The sequence below is a fragment of the Octopus bimaculoides genome, chromosome 20 (genome assembly GCF_046866305.1).
Source record: "Octopus bimaculoides isolate indiv1 chromosome 20, ASM4686630v1, whole genome shotgun sequence".
NCBI classification, from domain to species: domain Eukaryota; kingdom Metazoa; phylum Mollusca; class Cephalopoda; order Octopoda; family Octopodidae; genus Octopus; species Octopus bimaculoides.
Window position 1 is genome coordinate 29237132 of NC_142947.1, and position 16884 is coordinate 29254015.

At 35.0% G+C, this 16884-nt stretch overlaps 1 protein-coding gene across 2 annotated transcripts in view; it reads right to left on the reverse strand.

The window, feature by feature from the left end:
• LOC106874719 (interference hedgehog) overlaps positions 1 to 16884 on the reverse strand; it is a 325926-nt gene that overhangs the window by 84007 nt on the left and 225035 nt on the right. For both annotated transcript variants that reach the window (XM_089338298.1, XM_089338297.1), the window contains exon 4: positions 1062 to 1217. In XM_089338298.1, coding sequence (XP_089194424.1) covers positions 1062 to 1217 — 156 coding nt within the window. The remainder of the gene's footprint in view (positions 1 to 1061; positions 1218 to 16884) is intronic.

A 16884-nucleotide genomic window follows, 5' to 3' on the forward strand; every position in this document is an offset into this window, starting at 1 on the left:
AGGAAGACCTGGGATGAGGTGGTGAAGCACGACCTTCGAACATTAGGCCTCATCGAGGCAATGACTAGTGACCGAGACCTTTGAAAATATGCTGTGCTTGAGAAGACCTGGCAAGCCGAGTGAGACCATAACCCATGGCTTATGCCAGAGGTGTAACCAGCCCACTTATGCGTACCTTTCCTTCATTGATCACTAAACTCTGCTTGCGAAGACCTGTCAAGGCAAATGAAATCAAAATTGAAATCAAATTCGATGACTGGCATCTGTGCTAGTGGAGCGCTAAGAGCACCATCCAAGCGTGATTGTTGCCAGAGCAGCTGACTGGCTTCCATGCCAGTGGCACGTAAAAAGCACCATTCAAGCCTGATCATTACCAGCGTCACCTTACTGGCACTTGTGCTGGTGGCCCGTGAAAAAATATTCGAGCTAGGTTGTTGCCAGTGCTGCTGGACTGGCTCCTGTGCAGGTGGCACATAAAAAACACCATTTGAGCATGGTCGTTTCCAGTACCGCCTGACTGGCCCTCGTGCTAGTGGCACGTAAAAGCACCCACTACACTCTCGTAGTGGTTGGCGTTAGGAAGGGTATCCAGCTGTAGAAACTCTGCCAGATCAGATTGGAGCCTGGTGCAGCCATCTGGTTCGCCAGTCCTCAGTCAAATCGTCCAACTCATGCCAGCATGGAAAGTGGACATTAAACGATGATGATGATAGCTCTTTTATAAAATACCATTGATCAACTTCCAGAACTTGTTTATAAAATCAAATTCTCTGCTAGGAAAATTGGTCAACACATAAATGTTACAAAGACAGAGTACAAGTCACTAAACAAAGAAGATGGAAATCTTGTCACACTAGATGATGGAATACTAAATCAATTCTGAGTTCAAATTCCGCTGAGGTTGACTTTGCTTTTCATCCTTTCAGAGTTGATAAAATAAGTACCAGTTAAGCACTGGGGTTGGATATAACTGACTTACCCGCTTCCCTGAACTTGATGTCCTTGTTTCAAAATTAGAAACCATTATTTATCATAATAAATTTTCACATGAATGCACTTACTTGAGTTACTATTGCCTGTATCATTTATTTTTTCAAATGCCAGATGTGCTTTAGGTCGACTGTAAACAGAGCCACATGGTAAAGACACTGTTCCACCTTCAATAACATGAACTGTGATATTTTCCTCATCTTCTTCAGATCCAAAACCATCAAAGACTGAAATGGAATAGAAAAGACAAGTGTTAATAGTAGAAAGAATTGACAGTTTTGTGGGCAGAAGAGTTGAACATTTGATTGAAGAGTGATGAGTTATAACTACTGGTTGATAGGTTATTGTTGTTTAACCCTAGGCTGTTACCCCACCACATTAGCAGATCTATACTCAAAGAATTTCTAACAATGAGCATCCGACCACTTTTTCTGACCATTTTTTTTTTATTACATCATTCAAAGTATCCTTTCCTTTTTTAAATCAGTAAGATGTGATCTGAGGGAGATCTGGTTTCTATTTTTAGCAAGATGGACAATCACATAGAGGCTCTATCATTGGTTGGAGACTAGTTTGTCAGATTATGAGTTCAAGTCAGTTGCACTTGTTTCATTGAGTAAATTCAGTAGCACACATGGCTGCTATGAAGCGGCACCTAAGATATAAGTATTTGTTAGTGTTTAATTATGTACAGAGTGTGGACATGTGCTGAGATCATGGTTGAACACTTCAGAAATAATTGATTTAAAGGCTTAAATAATAAGGATGATATTAAATTTATACAAACAGACATTTCTAGCTATTACTCATCTATTACCTCTATTCTCCTCAATGAACTTCTTATTTTTGCTATGAAGAACTCTTAATTATTGAGACAAGATGTAGATACTATATTAGCAGTTAAGGTGCACATTTATTGACTTCAAAGGTAAATATGGAACTAGAAACAACAGATCTAACAACTTTGACCATGGGCTTGAGTGGCTCCATGCAAGTTACTCATCGTGCGTAAGAATATCTTGTCTTGCATTAAAAGGGAGTTCCCTGAAATGGGGCATGGTGTATATAGGATTGATGCTCTTTTTGCTGTCTGTAAATGTAGTAATATAGAATTAGAAAGGAATAGAAAAGAGGTTAGAAATTTCTTCAAAAACTTGACAACCTAATTATGTTGGGACATAAGTGTAAGGTAAGTAACTTTCTGGATGTAACATTAAAACACAGGTTTTTATTGTCTACATCATAGCCCCAATGGAAACCTACAATACATTAATAGATATTCCAATCATCCTAGAGCAGTAATTAAGTTCATCATGAGGGGTATTTCATCAAGAATCTCCAGGTTAATGAAGAGATTTTCTCTCAAGATATGAACTATCATAATACTGCTTTAGCTAGGGCCAGATACACCAAAAAAATGTGGGATATCCCTGATGATAGTATTGCAACAGTCACACGTGAGTAAGAATTCTATCAACTGCATGATGAAACCTGCACTAAATTCCTGCAAAAATAGCTAAAAACTAAATAGGAATATAATTGTCTCCACAGATGTGAATAGAGATAGGTTTATGGTTAAGGATGTGAACGGTCTAAAAGGCTCTGAAACTTTACTTAGAAACTTGAATCCAAATCTGGATAACTTAGGAAACAAGCTTCAACCTATTTGACTCTAATGGTATTCATCCCCCTTTCTATGTAAGTAGAGGAAAGAGTAAATCTAGAATTAGTCACCTGGTAGAAATAGGTTACTTAAGAGAAATATTACTTCATTTAACCCCACTTTTGGAAATAATGTAGCTTCAGATATCACTAGAACTGTCTTTCAAACTTTGGAAAAGTATTGGAAGTATTGTAAAATCTTTAATAGGAATACTGTGAAGTTTTTTTTATATTTCTTTTATTTTTCAAACTTAAGATAAATAAAGTTCTATTTTAATCTAAAATATACTCTCCTTCATTTTCTACAATGCTCTTCCATCTATCTGGCAAACTTGCAAGGCCCCTCTTCCAAAATTCACTTGTCCGTGATGAAAAATACCTCTCCAGTACTGTTCTGATCTTGTCTACAGAATTCATTTTTTTTTTCTGTCCAAATGATTTTGAAGACTGCAGAATAAATGATAATCAGAAGGAGCAATGTCTGGTGAATATGGTGGGTGGGGTATTGTTTCCCATTCAAACTGCTCCAACTTTTGGAATGTCATCCTTGCTGTATATGTCCAAGCATTATCCTGATGGAGGAACACCTTTCGTCTCGAAACCAAAGATGGTCGTTTTTCTCCTAGCACTGACTTGAATGACCAAATCCAAGCTTCTCTGCGAGTTCCTTAACAGTTATGATGGGATTTTGTTCCACCAAGGTTTGCAGGACATTCTCGTCAAGGTCAATAGATCTTCCAGGACAAAGCTTGTCTTTTAGGCTGTAGTTTCTGGCTTGGAATTTCTGGAACCACTGTTGACACTGGCTTATGCTTATTGTCTAATCCCCATATACTGCATTAATATTCCTTGCCCTTTCTGTTGTGTTGTTGCTCTTATTGAACTCATAAAGCAAAATATGCCGAATATGCTCCTTTGTCACTTCCATTATAGCTTTGAAAATATAACTGTTAAAATTGAACTGCACTCTTCAAAACATGCATTAACAATAGGTACAAGTACAGGTAGTACAAGTACTACCTGCTTTTATAGCAAGTTGATGCAGGTAGTTTATCCTGTTGCCCTGCAATTGAAAAAACTGCATTATTTATGGGATGACTCAATACTATACATAAATTACATGATAATATTGAAGCTATTAATAGAAAATTAAATGGTATTAGTAATAGGGAGTGTACCTTTAATTTTTCCTCTGGAAAAAATACATCTCTATCTGGTATAAATAATTCAAATTTAGATTACATAAACATAAACATTTCTTTAAAAATAAAAGGAAAGCTCTGAGCACTTCACTTTAAATTTATTTAGGATCTCAAAGGGAGGAACATTGATTACTCATTTATTTAGGATCTCAAAGGGAGGAACATAGATTACTCATTTCATTGGTTAATCACATGTTCTGTATTTCCAAAGGTTATGCAGGTAGCTGTAATTTATATTTCAAGGAAGCACTTGAAATTCTCAGGTGCAGAACAGGTCTAATAAATATAATGAATTATTGATCTGTTGTTCCCATCGATTCAATAAAACTTTCTTGAAAATTCCATTTAGCCAACTTACATAATTGTAACAGTTAAAAATAATGTTCTTATTTTTTTTTGTTTTACTCCAGCTTTATTAGTCCTCTACATCTTAAAATTCCAGCTAAATTTTTTTCCTGTATAACTGATCCTTTATTCCTTAACCCTTTCGTTACTAACCCGGCCGAAAAATTTTTTGGTTCATAAGACTAACCCGGCCGAGCGTACCCATTGTTATTTAAATGTATATTTGAACCTAAATCTCGTTAGTACATTCGTTAAAACACCTGATTTCACTTTGCAAACAGTTGAGTTATTGTCTCCGACATTGTTTGGCGTGATATTTGAACTCAGTGAATTTTGGAAGATTTTTTTTCCACATTTTTTGTGGCGTTAATTTTTTCAACTTTGAAGATGGAGAGGAGTTTCATGCTATCAAGCAGTGATTCCAAATTTGAAGGCTTTTCAACAGAAGATATGGAGATATCGAAGAAAAGAATGAATGAGCGACAAAAGCACGTGGTGAACGATAATGAATCGGATATTTCTGTATCCGAAACTGAAAGCAGCGACGGCGACAGCGAGGATGATTTTACACCAGAAAAAGATTTTAAAAATATTTTTATTAACAATTTTTCTGAGGAGACAGGGTCTAACCATAGTCTTTCTCAGGAAGCGAAACCTTTAGACTTCTTTTTCATGCTTGTTTGAAGTGATTACTGTGGAAACAAACCGTTACGCAGGATGTAAACAAGCCGGAAAAAAAAGATAGCTTGTGGTTTCCTGCAACTGTAGATGAAATACGGGCATTTTTTGCCATAAATATTATTATGGGTATTAGACAGTTACCCAGAATAACAAATTACTGGAGCGATCAGGAACCTTTTGGCGATGACTATATTTCCAGTATTATGAACGAGTACGATTCATGAAGCTGAACCAATATTTACATGTGAGAGACACTAGCAGTACCCCAGAGACAAAAATTATACAATAGAATTGATTAAGAACCCTTTCTTTAATTATGTTCCAAATATCACATTAATATGTCGATAAATAAAAAAATTACTGGTGTTTAATGAGACTAGTCTAAATTCATGATTATTTTAGAATTTAATTGAAACTCATGAGGGGTGTATTTTGGTCAGAAATATAGTAACGAAAGGGTTAATCTCAACTCTTTCTCTACTAGTCTATATATTTATAAATGGTAATTTCTGTCTGTCTGTCTGTTACCAACTTAGTGCCTAAACCACCCAACCAATATTCATGAAACTTTGTATACATGTGACACGAACATCCAGTTCAATAATAGGCTAATTGTATTTCAATAAAAATCTATAATGTGACCTCCAGGGACGTTGGGCGAATTATATGATAAAATGAGAAGGTTGCAAAAAGTATAAGTCTCAGGTAGTAATAGAGGGAAAGTTTGTAACAGAGAGAGAGAGAGAGAGAGAGAGAGAGAGAGAGAGAGAGAGAGAGAGAGAGAGAGAGAGAGAGTGACTTATATCAGTGAAGGCGATAGCAGCAGTGAGAATAAAATGGTAATGTTAATAAAGCTGTCATACACATGCGACGCTACATACATACTTTTGTAAATACACAGATACAACACACATACACACAGAAAGGTGGGTGTGAGGAATATGTAGCTTTAAGGAGGGAGGGGGTAGGTAGCTTTTCTGCTGTCCATCGCAAAGAAACACAACCACACACACACACACATATATGTACATACATACATATGTCTACTATACACCATTTTAAACTCGTGATTACTTGTGTGTACTTTGTAAATTTGTGTGTATGTGTGACATCATATAACTGTCTGTCTCTCTAGATTTTAAAATTATGTCAAAATTTTCAAATTTGGTATATTGAAATAATTTTCCACATTAAATCTGATTTTGTTATTTATTTGTCCCTAACATCCAGTTGAATTATTGGCGAATTGGATTTCAATAAAAATCTATAATAGGTGCCCTAGGGAGGGGGAGCTGTAGCACATGTTTACAAATCAGCTAATAAGCTGAGACACACGACAATGCCAGCTACAATATGCAGATTATTTGGTATTTGTAAATCTATCTATTTATCTAATTTATTTTACTCAGATGCATATTCGTTTGTTAAAATATATAGGGACATTCCCTATTCACCTACTAATTGAATTAATAGTTTGTAATACCTATTTTTAGCAATAAACTATTACCATAAACAACAGGTTGGGCATAAAGAAGGGAACTGCACTGGAAATGGAATAGGACATGGAACAGTGTAATAGTAAATGGGAACTGGAGATGACCCCTGCTTTCCTGGTATTACCAGTCAACTCATTTATTTTACTCAGATGCATATTCATTTGTTAAAATATAGGGACATTCCTTATTCAGCCACTAACCATATTAATAGTTTGTAATACCTATTTTTAGCAATAAACTATTACCATAAAGGTTAATAAAATAGTTAATGGCTTAATTACACCTAACTGATTCTAAAATTTATATATTGGCATAGGATTGGGGATAGGAATGGGAGTGGAATTAAAACAGGAACTCAACAGGGAATGGAACAGGACATGAAACAGTGTAATGGGAATGGGAACTGGAAATAACTCCTGCTTTTCCGAGCGTTACCGGGTAATTCAGCTAGTATACAATAAATCTTTAATTCCCTAAATATTTAGTTGACCTAGTAGTTTACAATAGATCGAAAGAATTTTTTTAGTCTTTTTGCTTGGGTGTTTCTCTAACTTGTTATTTAATTTATTACTATCATCTCCTAGATTTTCCCCTCTCATATTTAATTCATCAAATTTGGATATGTACATTGGTATTGCATTTACATCCAAGTCTGATTTCATTTAACATATGGCTTTAAATAGCAATGCTGGGCAAAATGCTTAGCAGCATTTCATCTACCTTCATATTCTGAGTTCAAATTCAACCAAGGTTGACTTTACTTTTCATCCTTTAGGGGTTGATAAAATAAGAATCAGTTGAGTATTGGGACCGATGTAATCAATTTACCCTGCCCGCCAAAATTGCTGGGTTTGTGACAAAATTTGAAACTGATATATATGGTTTTACATAATATTTTAAAATTTTTGTATAAAATATCATATTAATTGATGCAAAAATTACACTAATTATTGAAATGATCATAACTGACTAACAATATAGTCAGCAGCATTCCTTTATTTGTCTACATTTATACTCTGTCTTGGAAGCATCAGTCTCATAATTGGTTCCTTTCCCTAGATTTAGTTTGAATGAAACATTTTTGTCGGATTAACTGAATAGTAATTCTAATTTTGCTTCATTTACATTATGTTAGTCTGGATTTTGCATGAGTGCTGACTGAGGTACTCACCTATATTTCTCAAATCCCTGTCCTCTTACCACATATATATATATATATACACACACACACACACACACACACATATATATATATATATATATAGGTGCAAGCATTCCTGAGGAGTTATGAAGTTTGTTTCCCAACCCTGTGGTTTTGGGTTCAATCACACTACACAGTACTTTGGGCAAGTGTCTTTGATATCTACTGAAAGAAGCCCGTATGTATGTATGTACATACGTGTCTATGTATGCATGTGTGTATATATACACACATTTGGATTACATTATCCAATGTATGTTTCCTTCTTTAAGACAGTGAGGAAGATTTGGCTGTTATTTCTAGTGGATCGACAACCCACATAGAGGTTATCTGATTGCCTCATTATTATTATTATTATTATTATTATTGGCTGCCATTGTTATCATCATTATCTTCATAATTACTATTATTATCTTTAGCTGGATTAAAATCTGGCAAAAAGGAGGAAGGAAGGATAGTGTACGTAATAAGGTGTTACTAAAATAATGTTGCTTGAAGCATTGGTTAAATAACCAAGATGTGCAGTGTGGTGTGATGTGATAATTTAGGTTTATCAAAGAAAGGTTTATTTATAAACTGCATGATCAGAATGTCTAAGTGTATCAAAAGCTGGCATAAATGTCCACCATGTTACTAAGACAACATTATCTGATTTAAGTATATGTTTGCTGGACATGAATTTTAAAAGGAATTAAGCTCATCTGCAAATGTGATTAGTACTTTAATAATGGGGGAAATAAAAACTTGCCCAAAGAAAATAGATTCTAATTATTAATTACTGATATGATCTTATATTTCATTAAAAAAAATTCTTTTTTCATTCATATAACTGTAAGCCTTGTAAGGCTATACATATACAGGTTGCTTGTTTAGCTCTGGGTCTGTCCTGATTTATTCAAGCTGTGATTATCACAGTAAGTAAAATCCCTATCTGATGACAGGCAAGGAGGCTGTCCTTTTAACTAATATGTTGCTGTGAGTGCCACTAGATGACAAACCCTGGGGATGATGTTATTCCATGTTTTCCAATCTATGGCACTGGCCTTAGCATGCTTGGGGTTGAAGTGCTGTGACTTCAGGTTTTCCTCAAATTGTTTCACCCATGTCTTCATTGGTGCACTGTGCTGGATACTCCAGTGTATGGGTCACTGCTGCTACAAAAGCTGGTGTGGTAGTCTTCCAGTGCTTATCCTGCAGATGTGGCTAAACTACTGTAGCCTGCACTGCCAGACCTGGTCTTCAATGGTCTCAGATGTACATATACTTACATTATTCAGTGTGCAATTCAAGGGAGATTTGCTACCTATTTCTAGCAGGTCAAGTGATTAAGCTATTATAGAGTGGGAATAACAAGACTTAGTAGTGCATCAGACAAAATGCTTATTCATTTACTTTTCCTTTGTGTTCTGGATGTGAATCTCACTGATATTGACTTTGCCTTACATTCTGGGGTTAGTCATGTATCCAGGTTGATTAGTTGACTACCCCTCCCCACTCAAACATTTCTGGTATCATGCATTGTGTGGTAGATATCATTGGCACTAAGCACAAGTCAAGTACCATACCAATATAATTGATTAAAGCCCTCTTCTTAAATTTGAGAACCTGTACTGATGTTCAAAACAAATATTACTGTTATCAACAAGAGCAGTAGATTTGCAGTATTTAGTTATGGCTCTTTACATTCTGAGTTTAAATTCCCCTGAAGTCAATTATTATTCATTCTGGATTGATAAAATAAAATTCCAATTAAGTACTGAGGTTGCTTTAATTGAGTAAAACCACCTCTAAAATTTGTAGCTTTGTGGACTTGTATTTACATTCACAATCATCTTCTTCACTATTACCATCATCATCATCATAATTTAATGTCTACTCTCCATGTTGGCATGGGTTACATGGTTTGACTAGGGCTGATAAGCTGGAGAGCTGCACCAGGTTCCAGTCTGATTTGGCATGGTTTCTACAGCTGGATGCCCTTCCTAATGCCAGTCACTCCAGGAGTGTAATGAGTGCTTTTACGTGCCACAAACATTGGTGCCATTTACATGACACTAGCAATGACCATGACTATGATTCATGGGTGGGTGCAATTTACATGATGCTGGCAACAACCACGACTACGATTCATGGGTGCCATTTGCATGGCACCGGCAATGACTATGACTCATGGGTGCCATTTACATGGCACCGCCAACAACTATAATTCCCAAGTAGAAATTTATATGGCACTGTCGTGGACCATGACTACGATGCACAGGTGTCATTTACATGGCATCAACATCGACCATGATGATTCATAGGTGCCATTTACATGGTGCAATCAACGACCACAACTATGATGCACGTGTGCCATTTACATCGTATTGGCAGTGAACAACCATGACTACAATTCATGGGTGTCATGTAAATGGCACTGGCAACAACCACGACTACAAGGCACAGGTGCCATTAACATGACACTGGAACAGTCACAACTATGATTTCACTGAAAGATTGAGTGGAAGTGGTAAATGCGTACATCACATCCATCATCTATTACTGCTTGACAGTCTTCCCTTGCCCTGTTTGCTGGCTGACCAAGCTGGTGCGTTTACTCTTCCATTTTCTGTGGAAGGGGCACATTCCACTGGTCAGGTGCTCCATCTGCTGAATGGAGGGCTGGGCATGCTGTGGTTATTGATGCGCAGACATGCACAGAGGTTGCAGCATCTCCAGTGTTTCCTTGACGGTGAGCTGGTGTGGTCACCATTTTTTTCCACAGCTTGTCTCTTTGACTGAGCTGCAATCCTGGATTAGGTGTAGACTGAGGAGGAACACTTGGCACCTCGAGTGCTGTCAAGCGCTTATAGCCCTCCACCAGGCTAGCTATGTGGTCGGTAGTAGTTCCACTTTGAAAGGGCTAAAGACAGACATTTTACTCTTTGGCCAAGCCTTCATCAACTTTTTCAAGTTTCACTTGAAAAGGAAATTGAGGGTGGAAAGAAAAGTGTTGCCTTGTAGCAAGTTTGTTGAAAGGTGGGTGAATGTTGGAAGAATGGCCAGTGTGAAAGGACCAATTCTGAGTGTATGCCTGTAAAAATGGAATCAAAGGAGAAGTGTTCTTGCCCTGTTGTTCAGGCACTCGTGGCTTTTGTGGGTTTTTCTACGAGGACCTTAAAGTACCTCCCCTATTGGGAGTTTGAATTTGTTCAATTTTTATTGTTATTACATGCAAAAACCTATTGTATCATTCTGTTTCTGTCTTTTATATTGTTGTGTGTCATTTAATGTTTTTGTATGTGAACCCTCATGGTTAATAAAAGAATAAATTATTATTATTATTAAGTGTAGTGGATGGCCAAATCAACAAGAGCACCGGAGAAAATATATTGTAGTATTATTGGTTAGGTACATATGTACTGACTGCAGTATAATAGATTAAATTTAAGGTGGCAGAATCATTAGCATGCCAGGCAAAATGCTTAGCAGCAGTTTGTCCATCTTTAACTTCTGGATTCAAATTCTGCTGAGGTTGACTTTGTCTTTCATCTTTTCAGGTCAATAAATTAAGTACCAGTTGAGTACTGGGGTCAATGTAATCAACTTATGCCCATCCCCAAAATTTCGGGCCTTGTGCCTATAGCAGAAAGGATTATTATTATTATTGTTATTATTATTATTATTATTATTATTATTATTATTATTATTATTATTATAGGGAAGTGAGCTGGTAAAATTGTTAGCACTCTGGACAAAATGATGCTTAGTGGCATTTCTTCCAGTTTTTAAGTTCTGAATCCAAATTTTGCCAAGGTCAACTTTGCCTTTCATTCTTTCAGGTTTGATAAAATAAGTACCAGTTGAGCACTAGGATCAATGTCGATCCCACTTCCTCAAAATGTCAGGGTTTGTGCCCAGAGTAAAAAGAAGTATTACTATTAAAAGTAATCATCATGATCATCATCGTCGTTATTATTATTAGTTTGTAACATTGAAAATTGTGCCTTTAGAGTCATTTTAGCTATATTTTTATAGTTGTTTTGTTCGTGGTATAATCAAATAATTTGATCTCTGGTATATTACTGGTATTCTGTCATACTCTGAGAAATGAAAGACAAAGCAGCCCAAATGGAATATGAATTAAGAACATTTAGAGAAAAAACTAAATATTTATTTAGGCTAATGTATTTAGTTCAGTGCCTGTAAACTATTTGCTCTCACAGACCCTGTAAGCTCATTGAAGCATAAATGTCACAAGAAATTGGTTATTCTGGGATCGAATCCCAGAGCATAGTAGTAATTTCTGCATGTTTCACAAACTCTTCTCACATGAAACACCAGCTAAAACAAAACCCAACAAGGCCAATTTTATGTAGTGACCCAAAAGAGAACCTCTATGTGGTGAACCTCTTGATCTACCAGCAGTAGCAAAATTTACCTAACATCCATATTAAACAAGAGTGTCTGAAACCAAATTCAGTAGTGTTATATTGACACTTGATTCCAAAGTAAAATACTGCATGGTCAAAGATTGAACACTTTGAATCATATGGTAACATAACCAGGTCTGACCTAAAGTTAAACAGCAACAAAAACGCCATCAAGTGTGTGGGAGACATCTGGTGTTTCCTATGAAGTAGTTTGTTTGAGTATTGTTGGTTCCTTCACATGCACTTTGTGGCTGACCCATCTGGGCTGTATTTTGATTAAGCAGCATTTTGATTCCGCCCATTTTGCACTAAACATTTATACTACTGCTGTTCCTTATTTTGTTATTTGATTAATATATTGAACCTTTAAACAAAATTGAGAAAAGAAAACAAATATGGTATTTTATACAATTAATTCTCAGATTCCTACACTACTCTAATAAACTAGTACTCTGTATTAGGAGACAAAAATAAAAGAGAGAGACGGGGGGGGGGGGGGAAAGAGTCATTAAGGTACAACATGCATATTTGTGTTGGAAATATGTGTACTGAATGTGGATGGAGGAGTATAATAACTAAATACAGATTAAAATAATGTGAACAGTAGTGATTACTAACAATCTAAACCAGCAGGCTACAGAAATAAATGCATGCATGTGTGTGTGTGTGTGTGTGTGTGTGTGCGTGTGCGTGTGTGTGTGTATACATATATAACATGGAAAAATGCAAGCAAGAGGAATAATATTCTTAAGATTATAAACCTGGAAAACTACAGGGTAAGTTATTACACTTGGAAAAGTTCAGGACAAGCTATTACATCTGGTAAAGTACAGAACAAGAAAATTTTGCAGCCAAGGATAAAATTTCATATAAAATATTTAGATTTAGAAAATATTAGCTTTTATTAAAACTAAAAATATTATTACAAGTTATTACTTCTATTTGTTATTACTTGTTACTTTTATTAAATATGAAAAATAACTCAATTAAAATATTTTTTGCATTCCAAAAATATTCACTTTTTTAATGATTAATTAATAATTAGAAATTTGAAAAATAAGAGTAGTACATAATTAGTTAGTACAATAAACAGAATAATACAAAAATTAGTTATATGTTACAGTAAAATCTACCTATAACAATAAATTCACAGTTAAGTTTGCTTGAGTTATTGCCACATTTTTAGTCTTGACCCAATGCCTATTTTTTTACATAATGAATATATACTATTTTACTTTGCATAAAACTTTGGTTGTATTGGTACTTCTGGCTCTCATTTTTAAAGTATTATAGTGTGTCAATATTTTAACAAAATGGTGGTACCTTTTTTAAATTATAATGTTACTTTGTAAATTAAAATCAAATAACTTTTAATATTCAAACTTTATCCTTAACTGCAATATTTTAAGTAAAAATTTTCTTGTTCTGTACTTTACCAGATGTAATCACTTGTCCTGAACTTTTCCAAGTGTGATAACTTGTCCTGTAGTTTTCCAGGCTATGCTACTGTGCTAATTAATAATGTGTCAATTAGCAGGGTCATCAATAATTTTTTCCTTACCTCAATGATGCCAGTGATATATATATATTAAAAGTCCTCTTATAGAACTATATTCATAAAAAAGTATAAAACTATATTATCACCTCAAATTTGAGAAACAAGCACTCATAATTTTTTTCTTTTAAAGATCAATACCATGAAATTCCTTGAATTGAGCTCTATCAGTTTAGCTTAATTAAAATATAGTTTGTTTTAAAAATAAAAAAAGATAATTATACTTAAAGCTGATTTGTTGCCTTATTTATAATTTTTTCATATTTTACCTCACAACTTTTTTGATACAAATTTTAGTTGCATGGGACCAAAACTATGAAATTCCTTATGCTTTCTTCTATCATTGAAGCTAAGATAAATATATTTTACTTTTAAAACAAAAAAGTTATTTAGATCTAAACTTGATTGGAAGTGTTATTTACTCTCCTGTAACGTTGCTACAAATCTTGACGTAAACATTTTTTCTGCTGGACCAGATCTCAATTTTTTTATGCCAAATTGTAGATAGGAAGTAGTCCTCTTCAAAAATGTTAACAGTTCATAATTTGGTTAAGAACCGAATTAGCTCTGAAAGATGCTGCATGTGAGTAAATTGCGGCCTTAAGAATATTATTCAACTACTACTGTAGTTGAATTATATATATATATATATATATATATATATATATATATATATATATATGTGTATATATATATACATACATACATGCATACACACACATATATATATATATATACATATATATATACACACACACACACACATAAAAAATAATTAAGCTTCAGATGCATTGGGTACTTAAATTTAGGCACCACTCCAGTCAGCCTTATAGAAATTTAGGCTGGATAGGGTTCCTGCGCCATCTGTGCGGAGTTTATCTTTAGTTAATTCCGGGCCGTACATTGTCAGTTCTATCATGTTATGGTCTGAGAAAATTGTCGGTGATATATTTACATTGTGGATAATTTCCATATTGTTTGTAAAACAGAGGTCCAGGATATTTTTCTGCCTGGTTGGAGAGAGTATGATCTGCTCCATGAACAGCATTTTTGTAAGATCAAGTAGGGATTCTGCATGATTTCACTCTTTGTGCATTATTCCTGGGGTTATATTGTGGATCCTTCATAGATATGAAGGGGTTGCGAGGACGGTTAATAGCAAAAATAAAATGGAAAAAGTGTATGTCAGTATATAGTGTGTGATATAGTGGTTATTGAAGTGTGTCAGTCTTGAGCAAGATTCGAAACAGCTAATTGAAGTAGCTATTATTTAAATCTCAGGTTTGTCAATCAAAATAAACCATGGTACCAGAATATCTAGACATTATTCGCATAGAACAGTGAGAGGCAAGTCTTAGTTTGATTTTTTGCAACCCTAAAGATTCTGCTCATGCATTCACAGCAAACAAGGCACAAGACCAGACTTTCGATCGTGTAGGTGTTTACACATGGCCAGTTATATGTTGCTATGAGTAGAGCAACAGACTCCAGTAATTTGAAAATTAGTGTCGACCAAACAGAAAATATCGTCTACAAAGAAGTTTTGTAATCATATTGATCTATCGAAAGGAATAGGATTCATAATTTAAATAAAGAAATTTGTGAACTTTGAATACAAGAGTATATACAAGTGTAAAATAGTGTAAGCAACTAAAATAAAAGTATATCTAAATAACATCTTTTCTTAATACTTTTTATGTAGTGGTCGAAGGAAGCTCTGGCATTCATTGGGAGTGGTCTGCATTCATGATACAGAGGCTGGGAGCCTATTTCAGCTGGTGAGTGAATTGTCATCACAAACACACATCATATAGCTGCAATAGAATGCTGAATCACTAACAATAATATGATTTCTCTAAGACACCACCAGTAATCTATCAAGTCCATTTACCCATTTCTCAATACATACTGCTCTTATGACTTGCCTCCCTCATTTTATCCCTCCACTGTAGATGGGTAGATTTGCTAGTATATGTAATAACACAAATACACACACACACATATATATATACAGTAATCCCTCGAATATTGCAGGTGTCCTGTTCCAAAATCTCCCACAGAAATAATTAAAATCTAAAAAAGTATAAATACCAATTGGCCGCAGAAACCCGCAATATAAATTTATATATATTAGCAAGAAAAATCCGCGATGTACTGAGTGTGCGATAGGTGAACCACAATATGCTGAGGGATTACTGTACACATACACTACTGAAATATAAATGTATTTTGTAAAACAAATACATAAAATTATAGTGTGTGTGTGTGTATATATATATATATATATATATATACACACACATACAACAGGCCCCTTTCAGTTTCCATCTACCAAATCCACTTATTGCACTCTTCTTTTATGAAATAATTTTTTGATTGCATGTTCTAGCCACTGATATATTCATAGATAATTTTGAATTGTCTACAATATATCTTGCATAATGTATTTTTACATTCATTTCTCTTATATATATATATATATATATATATATATATATATATATATATATATATATATATATAGAGAGAGAGAGAGAGAGAGAGAGAGAGAGAGAGAGATTTCTCTGGTGAAAGAATGAGCATAACATATGTTTGAGCACTCTTTAGTTTTTCTGGAACAAACATGTTAGTGTTGGTGCCATGCAAAAATGCATCTGGTAAAATTGTTAAAGTGATTGGAGATAGGAAGAATATCCAACAGTAGAAACTATATAGTTTTAAGTGATAAAAAGCTTGCGTCCCAACCATATGATTCTGGATTCAGTCCCACTGCATGGCACCTTGGGCAAGTGTCTTCTACTATAGCCTTGGGCCAACCGGAGCCTTGTGAGTGGATTTGGTAGTTGGAAACTGAAAGAAGCCTGTTGTATGTGTGTGAGTGTGTATGTTTGTGTCTGTTCCCCTCACCACTGCTTGACAACTGGTGCTCATTTGTTTACGTCCCTATAACTTAGCAATTCAACAAAAGAGCTTGACAGAATAAGTACCAGGTTTCAGAAAAACAAATACTGGAGTTGATTCATTTGGTCAAAAGTTCTTTAAGTCTCCAGCAGGAACTCGGATAATAACAACCGATCCAAATCTGCTACTATGGGAAAGTGAATGTATGATGATAATCATAGACACATAGATGGAGAAAACAGAACCATTACAGTATTTCAAATACAAGGCCCTTGAAATTTATTCAATATAGGTGCAGATGTGGCTGCGTGGTACGAAGCTTGCTTCCCAAACATGTGATTCCAGGTTCAGTTCCACTGCATGGTATCTTGGGCAAGTATCTTCTACTATAGCCCCAGGTCAATCAAAGCCTTGTGAGAGGATCTGGTAAATGGAAACC